Source organism: Sparassis crispa (assembly GCF_003851025.1).
Source record: "Sparassis crispa DNA, contig_000001F, whole genome shotgun sequence".
Lineage (NCBI taxonomy): Eukaryota > Fungi > Basidiomycota > Agaricomycetes > Polyporales > Sparassidaceae > Sparassis > Sparassis crispa.
The window spans coordinates 2,235,680-2,255,066 of NW_020939748.1; the positions used below are offsets into that span (position 1 = coordinate 2,235,680).

At 46.4% G+C, this 19,387-nt stretch overlaps 4 protein-coding genes across 4 annotated transcripts; 1 reads left to right on the plus strand and 3 right to left on the minus strand.

Annotated features, from left to right (window-relative positions):
* Positions 1-198: 198 nt before the first annotated feature.
* On the minus strand, positions 199-576 carry SCP_0207680 (hypothetical protein; the record flags this gene model as incomplete). The annotated part of the gene is made up of 1 exon (XM_027754680.1): positions 199-576. One exon carries the CDS (start codon positions 574-576, stop codon positions 199-201), a length of 378 nt encoding a protein of 125 aa, XP_027610481.1.
* An 846-nt stretch (positions 577-1,422) lies between these two features.
* SCP_0207690 (hypothetical protein) lies at positions 1,423-1,908 on the minus strand (the record flags this gene model as incomplete). Its single annotated transcript, XM_027754681.1, has 1 exon — positions 1,423-1,908. The coding sequence occupies one exon, from the start codon at positions 1,906-1,908 to the stop codon at positions 1,423-1,425; it is 486 nt and encodes a 161-aa protein (XP_027610482.1).
* A 219-nt stretch (positions 1,909-2,127) lies between these two features.
* Positions 2,128-6,620, minus strand: SCP_0207700 (Transposon Tf2-6 polyprotein; the record flags this gene model as incomplete). Its single annotated transcript, XM_027754682.1, has 2 exons — positions 2,128-5,135; positions 5,294-6,620. 2 exons carry the CDS (start codon positions 6,618-6,620, stop codon positions 2,128-2,130), a joined length of 4,335 nt encoding a protein of 1,444 aa, XP_027610483.1.
* Positions 6,621-17,916: 11,296 nt separating this feature from the next.
* SCP_0207710 (hypothetical protein) lies at positions 17,917-19,251 on the plus strand (the record flags this gene model as incomplete). Its single annotated transcript, XM_027754683.1, has 1 exon — positions 17,917-19,251. One exon carries the CDS (start codon positions 17,917-17,919, stop codon positions 19,249-19,251), a length of 1,335 nt encoding a protein of 444 aa, XP_027610484.1.
* Positions 19,252-19,387: the final 136 nt, after the last annotated feature.

The window sequence follows — 19,387 nt, forward strand, 5'->3', positions numbered from 1 at the left end:
AAGGTCGTGAGAGATAATCAGTACTAATGGGGATAACGAGTCATGTATCAGAACGAGGTAAAGATGAGGCATACATGCACGTCTTGCATGTGTGATAAGAAGAAGGTCCGGAGTTGGATCCGGTGTAACCCCAGACTAGGGGTTCTAGTCATCTGGGTAAAGAATCGGAGGTTGCGCTCCGATGAGTCGCGTGTTGGATCACGTGGTCTGGTAACGTAAAGGGAACAAGAAGAAGAAAAAGAAAAGACGCGCCACAAGTGAGGAGCGTTGTAACATCAGCTCCCGTCTAACGTTTCTTGTCCCACAAGAAATATTGTGATCTTCATCGTCATCGGGGGCAGTCGCGGACATAATGATCTCCTCCACATCTGTAGCATGTCCGCCGGCTGGTTCATGATCCTTGTTCGGGGATACGTTCATCCCTGTAGGGATAACTGCGACGTGAAGAAGTGGATGCGGTCGAGAAAGATGGTTGGGATAACGGAGATCGTCCACTGGGTACGTGCGAACGAGGAGGGCGAGGTCGAACGGGAATTGGTTCAGGCGACGAGCGAGGAGTGGATGCGGGTATTCCATTAGTGGTGTATCCGAGGATGTGTCCGATGTCTTTGTCCCCATGCTCCCTCCAAATCTCCTGTGCTGTACGAGTGACCGTACTGCGCATTAACGACCAGACTTGGTCGACTCTGGTTCGGGCTCTACTCGTCCTTTCCTCTGCTGCGATGAGCTCTTGTCTGGCCATCTGCATCCACTCGACCATATCTAATGCTCGTTGCATGGAAACCACTGCTTGTCGATCTTGCGGGTGATTTCGTAAGGCGACGAGGATATCTGTGAAGTCGACAGGAACACGGATAGCCGAGACCAGACGTGTGGCAAATTCTTGTTCGTCCTATGCGTGACTGAGTTCGATAGAAGGTGAGGGCGATGAGGCGCGGATAAAGGGTGTCTGTGCTCGAGAGGGTACTCCATTGACAAGCGTAGGCGATGCGGGTATGCTCATAATTGTGGAGGCGACTTCAGCGAGTATATTGTGAACAAGGTCGTCTATAGCGGAAGTGGGCATTGATGATATATCGTCTTCTCCTCCTTTTATACCTTTCGGTCGTTAAGGGGATCGCGGTTATCTGTGATGTGAAATAGAATGTCGTGGATCTGGGTAATAATCAAATAGATGAAAATCCATTGGATGATAAAGAGTATTCCCACAGAGATAAGAGCTGCCTGATCAGTTCCAGGCATCGTTCTGATCACCCCAGCCGTTAGCGTGTGGGCTGTCTCGCGTGAAGAGTGTGTGTTCGACAAGTCGTCTGATAAGGATTCGGTGGATGATCCAAAGAAAAGTGAGGGTTGTGCAGTGGAGGACGATTAGGAAGATGATGAGGAAAACTGTCGTGGTAGTCATTCCGGGTTTCTTCTTCTCTACTGGATTCTCCTGGTCCTTTTATATGCATCGAGGATTCGCTTGGCATTCTGTAAATTGTGGGTAGGTTCCCACGAGTTTTCTGCTGAAGAATATCCTTTCCACTTGACTAAGTACCTCAGATGACCTCGGTACATCTTGTGATTCAGGATGGCTTCGACTTCGTACTCTTCTTCATTATCAACGACATCAGGTGGTGGGTTCACGTAATTCGGACCATGTATGTCATTTTCGCGATAAGGAGATAGAAGGGCGGCGTGGAATATGGAATGAACTCGCCAGGTCTTCGGGAGTTTGAGACGATAGTTGGCTGGTCCGATGACTTCGACAATTTCGAATGGCCCCTCACGCTTTGGTGCTATCTTGCGCGAGGCGTAATTGACCTTCAGGTTCCTCGAGTCTAGCCAGACCTTCTGTCCTAGTGTAAACTTCGGCGATCCTTGTCTGACTCGGTCCGCCATCTGTTGTCGGGCTAACTCGTGCATGGCTAGTGCTTCTAATCTTATCTTCTGCAACATGTCAAGCCTGGATTCAACCGATGGAATGTTCATGGTCGGAAATACGGAAGGGAGTCCACGTGGTTCGTATCCCATCATGATGCAGAATGGGCTCATTTTCCGTGCCGAGTGTTCCCTTGTGTTATGACAAAACTCGAGGTCTGGCAGGCGGTCGGCCCATGTTTCAGGGTTGTTTCCGCAATAGAGTCAAAGATAGATTTCCAGCTCCTGGTTGACTCGCTCTGTTTCTCCATCCGTCTGAGGGTGATAAGCTGTGCTCATTGATGATCTGATCTGGAGTAGTCGATTTAACTCTTGGAAGACCTTGGATGCGTATTGAGGTCCTCTATCCAAGATGATTCGGTCGGATAATCCAAATCGCGAGTATACTTTGTCATGAAAAATCTTGGCCGTTCCTTCGGCTGTGATCATTTTGAGGCAGGGCATAAGAATCACCCCCTTCGTAAGGTCATGGTCTACTACGACCATAATTGAATCAAAACCGTTGGAAACGGGGAGGTCGGTAATAAAATCGGTGGTGCAACAGGAAAATGGTAATGCGTGTGGGTCGGCAAGAATTGGTTCCAAAGGAATATGAGTTGGATGAGTATTCGGTTTCATTTGTTGACAGGCGGCACAGCCTTTAACATAATTGTAGACAAATGTATACATGCCGGGCCACCAGAATTCACGACGTAACAGTTCAAGAGTATTGAACTTTCCAGGGTGACCCATGGCAGGGGAGTCGTGATGTAGTCGAACAAGGTCACGATGAAGAGTTTCGGATGGTGGAACGTAAATCTTTCCCTTGTAGAGGATGACACCATCGCGAACTTCCCAGTCGGAAAGCGATGATTTCATGGGGAATGGCCCTTTGTGCGCAATCGCTTCGAGGGCTTCGTGAATAATGAGGTCTTTTGCTGCGTGATTCCTGATTTCGTCGAATAGTGTCGGGGAAATGGATCGCACGAATAGTGCATTGGGTAAAAGAATGCGATCTTCATTGTCACTTTCACTGTCATCGAGTCCATTACGACGAGAGAGCGCATCAGATTGAATCATCTGAGTGCCAGGGACATGGATGAGGTGAAGATCAAATTGTGATAATTTGAGACTCCATCGTGCTTGTCGGCGGTTTAACTTCTGAGCTGTACGGAAGTACGTGAGGTTCTTGTGATCACTGCGAACTTCGACGGGATGGGGAGAGCCTTCAAGATAATGGCGCCATTCAGTGAGGGCTCGAATGATTCCGAGGAGTTCGCGGTCATAGATTTCGTAGTTCCGTTCAGCTGGATTGAGCGTCTGTGAAATGTAGGCACAAGGATGGAGGTCTCCATTGATATCGGCTTGACGTAAAACTGCACCTGTAGCAAACTTGGAAGCGTCGGATTCAACAATAAAGGGTTTTGCCTTGTCAGGCAGTAACAGTACTGGGGCGGTACTGAATCGTTGCTTCAATGTGTCGAAAGCTGTCTGACATTCTGTTGTCCATTCAAAAGGTGGAGATCCAGCGGCAGTGCGCGTAAGATTCGTCAATGGTTTGGCAATATCCGAGAAGTTGGCAATAAACTTCCGATAGAAGTTTCCAAACCCTAGGAAAGAGCGAACACCTTTTACCGTGCTTGGTTCAGGCCATTCTGCAATTCCTTTAAGTTTGATAGGGTCCATGCCAATGTAGTTTTCTCGAATGATCATGCCTAGGAATTCGACTTCTTTAATATCAAAGAAACACTTTTCCGGTTTAAGGAATAAGTCGTTGTCTTTGAGTCGTTGGAGTACGCATCGGGTTTGAACATGATGTTCTTCCAAATCGTTTGAGAAGATGAGGATATCATCCATGTAAATGACTATCCATCCCTCATCGATCATGTCCTTGAAGAGTGCATTCATCATCATTTGGAAAGTCGCCGGGGAGTTGCAGAGTCCAAAGAACATGACCATAGGTTCGAAAAGTCCGTGATTTGTCTTAAATGCGCCCTTCCATTGGTCACCATCTTTGATTCTGACATTGTTATATCCGGAGCGTAAATCCATTTTCGTAAAGATTGATGCGCCTTTGAATTGATCCATAAGGTCAGAAATGAGCGGGAGAGGATAGGTGTTCTTCACCGTCCCTTCATTCAGGTATCGGTAATCCTGGCAGGGACGTAGTGCTCCGTCTTTCTTTCCTACGAAGAAAAATGGTGAAGCCATGGGAGATTTCGACGGTCGGATGTATCCTTTTCGCAGATTTTCTTCCAGGAAGTCATCCATCGCTCCTTGTTCTTTGAGCGATAACGGATAGACTTTACAGTCGCGTGGAATAAAATCGGGTTTCAAGTCAATGGCGTGGTCCCAAGGCCTGGTTTCTGGAAAGCGTTCAGCTGCTTTCTTTTCAAAGATGGACTTCAAATCGTGGAGGTAGTTGGGGACCAACTCCTCGACAGTTTTGGGTTTGTCTACAGCTGATGCTTCCTTGTGTGCCTGTTGTGCCAATTCTTGTGATTTACCAGATGGTTTGTAAAAGACCGTATTCTGTGCGTTACAGAATAATGGGGATCGGGTACTGTGTGTCATTCTTCCAATGGCGGGGCCTCTTCGTATGGTGAAGACTGCAGTTTCAGTCTCTTCATTCGTCAAAGGTGACTCCTTCCTGATGGGTTCAAATATCCCAATAACTGGCTCTCCTGCGATATAGGATATAACTAGATCGTCGTCATCGAGCTGATCCATAGGGGGTTCTGATGGTGGGTCATCTGGTTCGGTATCATTCCGTACTGCGGGTAACTCGCCACGCTCAGTGTTATCGGCCATGATTTCTCTGATAGATTCCGAATGCCCAAACGAGGTAGGGGAAGTTTCGGTGGTGATTAACTCTGGGAGTCCATCTTCCTTGAAAATCGAAACTTCTTCATCTGGTGCATCTTTGACGGTGGGTTTCGGTGGCCATTTGGCGTCTTTACCAAACCAAAAGTCACCGGTTTCCCAGTTGATCATCGGATTGAGGCGTTTAAGCCACGGCATGCCGAGAAGTATGTTTTCTTTGCCAATGCCGGTCAAGAGGAAGCGAGTAAGCGTCTTCCTTCCTCCGATTTTCATCATCTTCCAGGTACAATGAGTAATGGTACCCATTTGATTTGGTGTGCCATCTGCATTCATGACTGTAATCGGTTTCGGTAATTCCCATCTGATGAAATTGTTTTCTTCCGCAAAACGAATGTTCATAAACGTTTCGGCTGCACCGGAATCGATCAAGGCTTCTGTTGTAACGTCTTCCTTCTCTCCCAACGAAATATTCACAGTGATTGAATTTCCGCTAGTGTTACAAATAACGAGGGGAGATACGGTAAGATGCGACGGTCCATGCATTACTAGTGGCCGTCGTCTCAAAAACCCAATTGGGTTCGTTCTTCATCAGTCATGTCGTTGAAGACATTTCGCACATAGGCGATCTGTTCCTCTCTGGTTTCTTCCTTCGACGTCTCCTTCTTCTGTGCGAGGTCTTCTCGCATCTTCTTGATCCATGTGATCGTGTCTGTGTCTAACCCGGGCTGTATCGTTCTAGCACGGGTGAAACTTCCAGACTGGGGGTGGAATTGTCTGTCGTTGGCTATATGGCCCTTCTTTCCGCATAGGAAACATAATCCTTCTTTCATTCTCTTCTGTCGCTCGTCCGGGGATAAGCGCGAAATATTGACATGATCAATATCCATCGCGTTTGGATCCTTTGCAGAAGCCAAGTAGTAGGGACGATGGACAGATCGGCCCTTTCCTCGCGTCGTCGTAGTGGCTCCTCGCTTGAAGATCTGAGCAGATCTCCATTGGTTATCAAACCGCGAGGCGTATTCATACCACTTGTCAAGTGTCTTGGGCATGCTTTCCATCCCATATATCCTTTGTCGGAGTGGGTCGTTAAGTCCCCACTTGAAATACTCGATATTTCCGGCATCTTCTAATTTCGCCTTGGATTCAATCGATCGGAATTCGGCAATGTAGTCGTCCGCAGTACGAGTTCCTTGCTTGATGTTACGCAGCAAGGTATGAGCGGTTTCTTCAATATTTTCATCGCCAAATGCTTTGTTCACACTCGCAATGAAGTCTCTCCAACTCCCATAAGAAAGGAAGTCGTCATTGGTGAGTTCCGTTTCTATGAAGCTCTGTGCCCATGATCCTGCTGTTCCTCCTTGCATGTGCGATAGCACGAATGCGATCTTCTGATTGTCCTCCTGGTAGACATGGCTATTTCCGGCCATGTAGTTCTTGCATTGGTTTATAAATTCCCTAAGCTTCGAACGGTCTGAACCGTTGAAGATCTCGGGTTTTCTAAAACCAAGTTCCTTCTGGCTGACATGGTGATGTCCTTCATCCATGGTAACTGTAGCCATCGGTGGTATGTAATCGGATATGATTGGTGCAAGAATCGGTTGGGGTACGGGATCCTGGACAGGGAGGTTCCAAGGGGCGTCTGGTCTTTCTCCTGGATAAGAGCTAGGTATGCTGCTGTCTGCGATGTGTGATAGTACGAGCCCTCCAACGTTATGGGGTAGGCCTGCTTCGTAGTCACCACTTGGGTGATCAATGTGTTGATCTGGTCTGATGAGTAAAGGTCGTCCGTTTAAAACGTGTACGTTCCTCTGTGCGTCCCACTCTGCCTGAGATGGGAGGAGATCGATGTATTGCTTGGGAAGAGCAGTCGGGTTGATAAAGTTCAAATCCAGCATGGATAAATTCCCCTGTGTGGCCTACGTCTACACGTAGACTGCACACCGTCCTTAACTAAGTGGGTTCGTTCGTCGTCGGCTAACAAGCCCGTAGAGTGTCTTCTGCCTTCAAACTGATACACCTATTTGCTGATTGCTCGAGTGATTACCTCAGCCTCCTCGGCCTATTGGTCTCTCGGACAGACCCCTCTCCGAAGATGAGTGATCAGTCTATCCCTTCAGCTACCTCAATTACAGAGTAATCTCAAACGGTGCTTTAGCAATCGAATCGGGTGTATCGTTCAGTCTTCAAGGTTCGGTCCGGTCGGTAGTTCGTTGTTAGACTCTAGGAAGTCACAGAGAGTAATAAGATCTTGACCTAATGTTACGCGGCAGCGAAACACGAGCGTCAAGTCGAGTTGTCACGAGACAAGGTCTTAGTCTAAGACACAAGTCCGTTCAAGTGACACTTCTGGCGATGTCCTCGCACTGAAGGTCGGTCAGAGTTCGTTCTTATGACTCGTAGTAGCTGTCTGCTACTAACGGTCAATTTCAGTCAAAGGCAAGTGAAAAGCTGGTTTAATGGTAACCAGGTCGAGATGGGGATCCAGCTCGACAAGGTCGTCTATTTATACAAAAGGTATCCGCAGTACTACGCAGTAATGCGGGATCGTTCATTGGCTAGATAAGGTGAAACGATATCTGGGCAGGGTAATGGCGAGGAAGTAATATGTATGAGAAAGCTGAGTAAGGTCGTGAGAGATAATCAGTACTAATGGGGATAACGAGTCGTGTATCAGAACGAGGTAAAGACGAGGCATACATGCACGTCTTGCATGTGCGATAAGAAGAAGGTCCGGAGTTGGATCCGATGTAACCCTAGACTAGGGGTTCTGGACATCTGGATAAAGAATCGGAGGTTGCGCTCCGATGAGTCACGTGTTGGATCACGTGGTCTGGTAACGTAAAGGGAACAAGGAAAAGAAAAAGAAAAGACGCGCCACAAGTGAGGAGCGTTGTAACACCGATTATGTGACCAAATATCCTCTTACTACACATTCAATTTTCCAAACTGTGAAGTCTGTTATGGATCACATTGAAAGTGTTGATGGATTTGGCAATACGTCGTCGGATGCTGCACGGAAGCTGATTATGAAAATTGTCAACGCTCTTATAGCTCAACAACAGACCGGAGGTCCATTTCTTTGCACGAATTTGTTAGGACAACCTGATCATTACACTAATATGAGATTCAAGACTTTTTATTGGTACTCTTTCGTGAAGTATGTGAGCCAGTCGGCGGAGGGAGTCGTCGTGGAAGACTTACTATCTACTGATAGGGTTGTGGTTGGGATGGTTCGCGATAATGTGGTTCCTATTACCCGAATAAATGATTATATATTTCGACCGTCAGGATTTGAAACATGGACACTGTACGATTATCTTCGTAAGACCATTGCTAAATGCATGTCTCCCGGGTTTTGTTTGAGTTGTATTGACGATGTTGACAATTCTGACGGTAAGTCGTCCATTCCGAATGACGACTTTGTGTTGGAGGATGAGGTCGAAGAATCTGCAGACACATCGGAGGCCATTGCTGATAACGTACATCCGGAATATCACATCTTTCTTCGTGGTCATCCCGCGCGGTCTACGCATGCAGTATGCGTGTTAAAGTCTCCTAAAATATTGAATTTCGTTGGGGGTAGTTTACCTCGAAATGACAAAGGAGACTTGAATGAGTATGGCAAAACTATGCTTACATTTTTCTCGCCTGGTGGTTGGCGTGACGGAAAGGACATTATTCATGGTCGTTGTTCGTGGAAGTCAGCGTTTGATTCGACTTCATTTGCAGGTGAACACATACAGATTATGAAACATATGCATGTGTTATATGAGTGTCTCGATGCTCGCGATGACTACTCCGCCATTTGTCGGGCACTGGCTATGGAAGATCGGGGAATTGCTTCGTTTGAGGACGGACTTGCACATGTCTTGGAGGAAGAGCTCCAAATGCAACAGTCGACTCAGGCGGCAGATGGTTATATAATCGACTTACTCGATATTATAGAAGGGGTGGGTACTGAGGCTGCGAAGATTCAAATGCGCATGTCTGCTATGACTGCGATGTTGCGGAGGATTTTTGTACAACCACGAACTGATTGTATGATGACCGGTATCAACGAAGACTTCACGCACTCGTTCCAGTATCGATGCCCGGCAGCTTGGAAAGTTGCTGTCTGTAATGCTAGAGATGCTGTGATCGCAGTACGAATGCGCCGTCACAGCATTCATCATGGCACCGATCGTGAATCGTCTGTTACACCATCTGCACTACATTCTGTTCGCGGAACTGATGATTCTGGTATGGTGAAAGTCATGAGCGTTTTTGATTTTCCTTTCTCAACCGCACTCGAATCCTATTCTCGACCTCCTCAAGATGCTGCCGTGTCCTTGCTTACTGGAGTCATCGACTATTTCTCCCTTAACGACAAGCAGCAGCGTGCATTCATTCTTGCTGCTCGATTTCTTCACCACCATGAAAATGAGCCACTATAGATGTATCTCGGTGGTATGGGAGGGACAGGAAAGTCACGAGTGTTACACTCCTTGATGTTTTTCTTAGTTGTTCGAGATGAAGCTTATAGATTCCTCATCGTAGCGCCCACTGGCAGTACAGCTTCCCTAGTGGATGGGAACATGTATCACTCTGTCCTTGGTTTTGGGCGACAGTACGACGGTTGTAGTGGCCCTAGCAAAACTTCAAACACCTTGTCTAAAATTCATGAGCGTGTCGCTAATGTGGATCTAATATTCTTGGATGAGGTATCAATGCTGTCTTGTACTGATCTTTATAATATCAGTGCTCAGTTAATGCATGCATTTTCAGACTTTGTTCGTGCATTCGGTGGTCGGAGTGTCATCCTTGCAGGTGATTTCGCGCAATTACCTCCAGTAGGTCCTAAACCGTGCTTGTACAGCAGTAAAGTGAATGCTGGACTGCTACCCGAATGAGAAGACGATCAGCAGGCGGTGATGGGAAAAGCGCTATGGCATCAGTTTACGACGGTAGTCATTTTGCATCGTAATATGAGTCAAACCGGTATGTGTATTGAAGATCAATTATTCCAGCATGCGTTGGAAAATATGCGATATAAAGCATGCACGCAGGATGACTTTCAGTTACTGGATAGTCGTGTCGTTGGTCAACATGTTAACTCGCAATCTTTGCTAGACGACAACTTTCGCTATGTCTCTATAATCACTGCCCTCAATGCTCATCGCGATGCTATTAACATGTACATGTGTTCTCAATTCGCAGCAGATCATGGACAAAAATTGCATTATTTTCATTCCATCGATACATGGCCTGAAAAAGCCTGGATGTCGTCATCTTTGCGGCAGTCACAACGTAAGAGTGCTCGAACTGTGGATCTGCCTCATACATCGTCTTCTATTCCGGGTACGTTACAGAAGACATTGTGGAATCTTCCCCCTTGCTCAACCAGTCAGCAAGCAGGTATTTTGCCTTTGTGTGTAGGTATGCCGGTTATGCTGAAATCAAACGAAGCAACAGAGCTATGCGCGACAAATGGAGCCGAAGCAACTGTGGTAGAATGGGATAGTCATGTATCCACCTTAGGTAATGAAATCCTTGACACGCTGTTCATTAAATTATCTGATCCACCTAGGACTGTTCAGGTAGATGAACTACCTCCTAACATTATTCCCCTTACGCATTCAAAGATTGCCATCCGTTGTTCACTACCCAACGATTCCACGGTTCGGATTGATCGCGAGCAAGTACGTGTTCTCCTCAATTTCGCTATGTCAGATTATGGTTCTCAAGGTCGAACGAGACCGAACAATCCATGCCATCTGAAACATAACTGTGGGCACCAGTCTATTTACACTGTGCTATCTCACAGCTCTAGTTTACACGGAACTCTGATTCTCGAAGGATATGATCGAAGCAAGCTCCATGGAGGTGCATCTGGTGCATTGCGAACTGAATTTCGGGAACTGGAAATGTTGGATTATATTACTTCCATATGTTATAGCGGACAGCTGCTGGGTTATATATCGACTACTACTCGTCATTCGGTGATAGACGGCTTACAGAAGTGGAAGGGGAAACGATTCGTTCCTTGTGTCGTTCCTGCTGCATTGTCTTGGTCAGATATAACTGATGCCGAATTATGCCTTCCTCCAGTTCCTCAACTGTTTCATATAGTGCAAAAGTCGGTGCGGTCCAACTCCTCGAATGAACGCCAATCCACGTATGCACGTAAACGTAAAGCCGACACATCTACTTTCGTTCCTCCTTCCGAGTTAAAGGCTAAGCGGCCACGTCTGGTATCTGCAGAAGACTATCCAGCATGTGATATATTGAATTCGACACCGGAGGTCCGTGTTCACACTGGGATCATTTGGGACTATGAAAATTGGAGTTGTGCGTATGATTCATTACTTACCCTACTCTGGAATATGTTCACTGATGGAAGGATAGGTGCTAATTGTTTACCTGATAACACTTTCTTCACTGATATCTTACATGGTTTTACCGCTGTCTCTGGTGGCCAATCGACATTGGAAGACATTCGCGATCACTTTCGTGATGGCCTGTGTCAATTTAATATGTCCCGGTTTTCTAGAATCGGCCATGCCCTCACCGCAGTGACCGAAATCGCAGAATTGTTATTTCGTCACTGTGAGCCGCTCGCGTCAATGCGTTCATATTGTGATCATTGCAACGAGGTTGTACAACCTTCTGGTGATGACTTCGTTTGGGATACAGTTGTGGTTATTCATCAGGAGTCGCTGCGTGGTCTGCAAGGCAATCCCCCTTATAGTATGAGCTCCGTCTTATATGCTCACTGGCTGAATAACTTCGACAGACGATGTAATTCATGTGGGTCGCAAATAAGTACAAGTGCAGATTTTGTGTTTTCTCCTTCTATCATTGTCGTTGAGATACAACCTTCGATTGATGGAATATTTCCGCGCTCTCTTTCTATTGACCTTGAGTTGATGCTTACACTGGGAAGTATTAATCATTGTTGGCTGCTTGCGGGAGTTATCTACTTAGGTAGCAGTCATTTTATAAGTTGTTATATCACGTCTGCCAACGTTGTTTGGCTTCACGATGGCGCGGCAATGGGTCGTCAATGTTTACGAGAAATTAATGATGCAAAACATACAGATTTAAGTTGTGCAATAGGCAAGCAGGCGAGTCATTTGTTGTACGTTCTTACTGCATAGCAATGCGTTTGAGTTTATTGTTGTATACATCTTCACTGCCACTCGCCGCTGACATCTATCTCAACCGGTGCACAAACAACTACCACACGTATAGTACATCGGAGAGTGTTGGTGTCTGTCATATCGACAACTGGACTATCTCGAACTTTGTCGACATCTGTCTTTGTATTTGCAGGGCAGACAGAGTTGCTTGTCCGAGAGGCAAGTTATTGAGTGTTCTTTCGGATAACACAATGATCGTTGCATCGTGCATATTTAGATGGAGGTATCACAATAGGCATGCTCGGAGGAGAATAATTGGTCTGATTGATTGACTACAAACAAACTACTTCAAGCGAATTCCTTGACTACTGAAGGTGCGTACCTGTGTTTTCGCAATGCTATGCAGTCCACTCGATAGGCAATCAGTTCCCTCTTTGTTTAATGCAGTGCTACTAAGGAAGTCATCGAGCTTTCATACGCGCTGCGACTTATGCTCCTGATGCTATAAAATCACTGTCGGTCAAATTTGGACGATTGATAATCAGCTGTCACGTGCTTACATTCTAACAGGTCTATCGTATCTTACACCCCTATTGGTGTGTATAATCTTTACATTGCAAGCCATGTCCACTTCTATAACGTGCACCCCTCGCTGATTTTACATGAGTGCGCATGCTGATGGTTTACAGATTAAATGAAGACTGTATCTTTGGAATCCTCCGATATTCCGATATACGTTCCATCCTCGCATGGCGTTGTTCCAAGATTATTCCTTCTCGTCTTATATCAACTCATCTAAACCATCGCTATAACTGTAGCCTAGCTCCGTTCATTGATAATCCTAATGGCCTCCGCACTACCATGCATATCTCTCAATCTATCATATCTGGATCGTTCATCATCGAATTTTTTGATCCTGACTTCGAATTCGTGCCGAATGATTTGGACTTCTATGTGCCTCATGGATATCACTCACGTTTGGTTCAATATCTTGTTAACACAGAACACTACACCTTCGCGGAGGATGCCATTTGGCCACCTTATACTTTGGGATTTGGAATCGAGGAGATAACGCATCTTCATCGAGGAGACCGACGGATAGATGTCATTCAAAGCACTGCTACAACTGCACTTTATCCCCTCGCATTTTTTTGGACAACTGCCGTCATGAACTATCTCACAGCAGATACATTCTGTTGTGCATATCCAGATCTGACATTCTGTCATCGAGGTCTCCTTAACCCAATTTCTCTATTGGACGGGTGCTATCCTTCTCCGCGCGTTTTAGGATGTATCGACAAATACACGATGCGTGAATTTGACTTCCGACTGTATGATTTTACGTGGGGTCGAGACCATAACATGGAGATCGGATGTAATGCATCATCTGCCTGTCCAAACACAATACGGTTTTTCGGAGATAACGCATGTTTGCTAGGACGCTTGACGGAGCATACACGAGCATATGAAGAAGAGGTAGCTACGCAGCTCGCTCTACCCAATTTACTGACTGTTGTATGGTGCCGTGGCGGAAGCGGATGCGGTGACAAGTGTCAAACGGAAGATTTAGCGTCGCCGTCAATGTATGTAACTTCTTGCCTTGATCTACTGTAAACAATGTAATGTTCACTGAACGGGCAAATCCTTATATCTCTTTGAATCAGATACGAGTTGTACATAATGCACTTCAATTAATGACCATAACGCCGACTGCAGTGTACGATACACACGACAATAGCGTGGTTATACCTGAAAGATTGGAAGGTCAGTGAGAAATTTAATACTGTCCATGACTGCTAGGTCGTCTGCCCGTTGACGAGTCTATTCCGCTTAACGCTATCTCTCAAAAATAGATGCCTTGTACACTTGCACGCTGCTGCCATGTAGCCTGCATTGGGATAATGGAATACGCTTGCTAATCGCGCTCCTGTGTCTGATGACGCACATGGTGCTGGCTCGTGATCCCCACTGTCAAAATCATGAATCACGCCCCTCACAATCGATATCGTAAGTCGCCCGGTTGGCTTTGTGTTATTGCGTTCTCCTTGTCGTACGTCCATTAATATCCTAATTTTTCTGTTGTGTGATTCCAATGACGCGGTGAGTATTGTCTATGCATTGAATCATTTTAATTCTAAAGCTTGACCCTTAATGTCATCGAGGATATTGAAGCCGAGATAGCTTCCCACATGGACCTTACAACCCTTTTGCTTTGGCGCAGGCTCAGTAAACGGCGTACAATCGCCATTCATAACGAACTTAAACGTACATCCTTCGCTCTTCTAACGCCATTCGTTGTCAATCCGCAAACCTTTCAACACTGTATGCTCTGTACCAGCAGCATTATCTCTGGGCCGGCAGCATTATGGTTTATTAACCGCGAAACAACCATCTTTCCGAAATGCTTGCACATCTGTGTTCCGCAAACGAATATCCACGCAATCCTCTACTACTTTGTCCACCAGTCATATGTCACCGAATTTCCCATATTCCCGACGGAGAAACGGGAGATTTTGGCAAGGGACTGTATCTTCGTCAGGCGGCTACTAACGACCACGGGCTTCTTCATCAACATATGCTGTAGTGCCTCCGAATCAGCACTGTATCCTGTTACGCATTCGTGGACAACATTGCTGATGAACTATCTCGCACTGGATAATTTTGGTTGTGCATATCCATCGCTAACTCTACAGAATCGCAGGCTCCTTATCTCCCATATTTTCACCGAAAGCGAGTATACAGATCTTACCCATTACCTTGCGCACGGATACGAATTTGGATTTCACGCATCCGACTGCGAAGACACCCCCGTGAAGCATCCCTGTCACGAATCGTGGTCCTGTTTCAGGCATTATCGCGAATTTGGGGATGGAGCCAGTCTTGCTATCACGTTTAACGGCTCGCGGGCTATCCCCGAGCATCGACCTTCCACATTTCAGCCCGTATTCGGTGTCCGTTGGCAATTCTTTGGTCCTCCATGTGATTCCCTCTGCATTGCGTGTCACCAGTCTAGTAGATGGACGTTTATTATGATGGATACTTATGAGAACTATGATGATGTACTCGAAGACAATCAATAGCCGTGAATATATCGAGATGCTCGTGACCGCATCCCTATTCATCGTAAACATACTTTATTTTTTGACATACAAATACAAGTACAGAATGATAATGTACAATATCGCAGTTTGACCTAGTTATCCGAAAAATTCACCGATCTCACCGCCACGGTCGCTCGTATCTTCATACGAATCCTCGAAATCCGTCATCATAGCGTCCCCCTTCTCCGTATCCTTGTTTTCATTATGGCAGGAAAGATTATCTGCTGATCTATAGATTCAGCCCGTTCTGTCCATTCACTTTGCCACAAAACCATACCTTGCGTGCTTGCATTCACCGCAACCTCTGTGAAGTGAACAGTCGATTCTGAAAGGCCCAATCCCGATGGGGCATAAATCGTCCCTAATGGCTTGTCTCCATAATTGACAGACCTAGTCTGGATTGCCTGCTTCGGATTTTGTCAAACCTATGTACAATCTTACCATCCTCTGACATAGGCTCACCTCACATTCATTCTTCGTCGCCAAACGAAGAACTTCACACATTGTGAATCGAACCTGCATCTCCTTATGATCACCGGTACAGAATCGCACTACCTCAATGGAAGCAGATACGTCCACGAAATCCCCATGGTTCAATATCATCAGAGAGCATAAAATTCGATGCCCTTCTTTGTCGAGGTATGCTGTCATAATACGATGCGCGACCCTCCAGCGATGATCGATTTTCTTCGCAGCCATATACCAACGGTCTGACTTTTGCAACGCACACTTAACATCTTCATGCCCAGAAGCCAACTACGTGAAGAGGTAAGATTCAAGGTCCTACTCTCTCCGAGTCAACTCACCTGTGTGAACACCCGCCGTTCCAGCTTTATCGCAGACAATTTCAATCGATGGTCCTTTCCTGTATACACTCTGAGACTCCGCAAAATAAGTTCCCTAATGCCTCGCATCGCTTCCACTTGAGCATCGAATGCAGCTGTGGCATTGTTCAGATGTAATGCCAACGTCTGTACCGCTCTCGGCGCGTCTTTCTCCTGCCTATGATGCATATAGATTTTTCAGTCGAACTGCCTATCCCTTACAATCGCTCACCTCGTCCAATTTCCAACTGCGCCTAGATTGAATTGACCCAAAAAACCTTGCAAACGAATTGTGACCGACATATTGATGCTATCGCTACTCGCCTCGAACACCGAGGGGCAATACAACAACACATGCTTAGGATGGCCGGCGTCGTCCTCTTCCGATTCGACATATGCCCACTCAAACAATTGCTCCAATGTCAATGGGACTACTCGCCAAGGTGCCAATGTCTGCCGAGTCATATCTGGCATGTTTGAATCGTAACGAGGCAAATAATCTGGGAAAAGATCGCGCGCCAGTTTTCCGCTGGCGTCTGTATCAAGATGATTTATCAGTATGTGTACGATTCAAAGTCATTATGCATAAGACTCACGCTGTATGAGTGACATTGAACAGACGGTCGCTGATGACACCACTCCTGTGGAGGCTATTGTAGAAGTGATATTCAACACACGTGCATTCCTCCCTATATCCGCGTTTTATATTTCATCGCACGTACAAGCCCGATGGCATATGGGATTTAGCTGTGGTGCGGAAGATCCCATTGGTAAGCCCAACACTCCACTCTGCTTCCGACGATCATGGTCTAGATGTCTGCTGTCTGCCACGTTTGTTATTTCCGCCGAAACCATGATTGGTCTCATTTCTTTCGTACCATCTACTCGGGTTTCATTCCCTATCCTTTTTTCTTGATATGGAGGGCATTGATCCTCGAATAACTCGCCTCATACATAATATGATTCTACCCGTCGAAACCAACATCATTGCGACAGAAGCATACCTCGATCCTTCACCACTAACAACTGACCAACTATGTCAATTTATAGACTCATCCAAGGCTTCGTATTATTTTGCAACCCTTCTAGCAATCAATATTCTATTGATGCTTTACCCCTCGATATCCATTTCGATATGGTTGCTGTGTTACAACGCTCCTCACTTGTGGCGCATCTTTTCTTTTTCTTCTCCTTGTTCCCTTTACGTTACCAGACCACGTGATCCAACACGCGACTCATCGGAGCGCAACCTCCGATTCTTTACCCAGATGACTAGAACCCCTAGTCTGGGGTTACACCGAATCCAACTCCGGACCTTCTTCTTATCACACATGCAAGACGTGCATGTATGCCTCATCTTTACCTCGTTCTGATACACGACTCGTTATCCCCATTAGTACTGATTATCTCTCACGACCTTACTCAGCTTTCTCATACATATTATTTCCTCGCCGTTACCCTGCCCAGATATCGTTTCACCTTATCTAGCCAATGAACGATCCCGCATTACTGCGTAGTACTGCAGATACCTTTTGTATAAATAGACGACCTTGTCGAGCTGGATCCCCATCTCGACCTGGTTACCATTAAACCAGCTTTTCACTTGCCTTTGACTGAAATTGACCGTTAGTAGCAGACAGCTACTACGAGTCATAAGAACGAACTCTGACCGACCTTCAGTGCGAGGACATCGCCAGAAGTGTCACTTGAACGGACTTGTGTCTTAGACTAAGACCTTGTCTCGTGACAACTCGACTTGACGCTCGTGTTTCGCTGCCGCGTAACATTAGGTCAAGATCTTATTACTCTCTGTGACTTCCTAGAGTCTAACAACGAACTACCGACCGGACCGAACCTTGAAGACTGAACGATACACCCGATTCGATTGCTAAAGCACCGTTTGAGATTACTCTGTAATTGAGGTAGCTGAAGGGATAGACTGATCACTCATCTTCGGAGAGGGGTCTGTCCGAGAGACCAATAGGCCGAGGAGGCTGAGGTAATCACTCGAGCAATCAGCAAATAGGTGTATCAGTTTGAAGGCAGAAGACACTCTACGGGCTTGTTAGCCGACGACGAACGAACCCACTTAGTTAAGGACGGTGTGCAGTCTACGTGTAGACGTAGGCCACACAGGGGAATTTATCCATGCTGGATTTGAACTTTATCAACCCGACTGCTCTTCCCAAGCAATACATCGATCTCCTCCCATCTCAGGCAGAGTGGGACGCACAGAGGAACGTACACGTTTTAAACGGACGACCTTTACTCATCAGACCAGATCAACACATTGATCACCCAAGTGGTGACTACGAAGCAGGCCTACCCCATAACGTTGGAGGGCTCGTACTATCACACATCGCAGACAGCAGCATACCTAGCTCTTATCCAGGAGAAAGACCAGACGCCCCTTGGAACCTCCCTGTCCAGGATCCCGTACCCCAACCGATTCTTGCACCAATCATATCCGATTACATACCACCGATGGCTACAGTTACCATGGATGAAGGACATCACCATGTCAGCCAGAAGGAACTTGGTTTTAGAAAACCCGAGATCTTCAACGGTTCAGACCGTTCGAAGCTTAGGGAATTTATAAACCAATGCAAGAACTACATGGCCGGAAATAGCCATGTCTACCAGGAGGACAATCAGAAGATCGCATTCGTGCTATCGCACATGCAAGGAGGAACAGCAGGATCATGGGCACAGAGCTTCATAGAAACGGAACTCACCAATGACGACTTCCTTTCTTATGGGAGTTGGAGAGACTTCATTGCGAGTGTGAACAAAGCATTTGGCGATGAAAATATTGAAGAAACCGCTCATACCTTGCTGCGTAACATCAAGCAAGGAACTCGTACTGCGGACGACTACATTGCCGAATTCCGATCGATTGAATCCAAGGCGAAATTAGAAGATGCCGGAAATATCGAGTATTTCAAGTGGGGACTTAACGACCCACTCCGACAAAGGATATATGGGATGGAAAGCATGCCCAAGACACTTGACAAGTGGTATGAATACGCCTCGCGGTTTGATAACCAATGGAGATCTGCTCAGATCTTCAAGCGAGGAGCCACTACGACGACGCGAGGAAAGGGCCGATCTGTCCATCGTCCCTACTACTTGGCTTCTGCAAAGGATCCAAACGCGATGGATATTGATCATGTCAATATTTCGCGCTTATCCCCGGACGAGCGACAGAAGAGAATGAAAGAAGGATTATGTTTCCTATGCGGAAAGAAGGGCCATATAGCCAACGACAGACAATTCCACCCCCAGTCTGGAAGTTTCACCCGTGCTAGAACGATACAGCCCGGGTTAGACACAGACACGATCACATGGATCAAGAAGATGCGAGAAGACCTCGCACAGAAGAAGGAGACGTCGAAGGAAGAAACCAGAGAGGAACAGATCGCCTATGTGCGAAATGTCTTCAACGACATGACTGATGAAGAACGAACCCAATTGGGTTTTTGAGACGACGGCCACTAGTAATGCATGGACCGTCGCATCTTACCGTATCTCCCCTCGTTATTTGTAACACTAGCGGAAATTCAATCACTGTGAATATTTCGTTGGGAGAGAAGGAAGACGTTACAACAGAAGCCTTGAT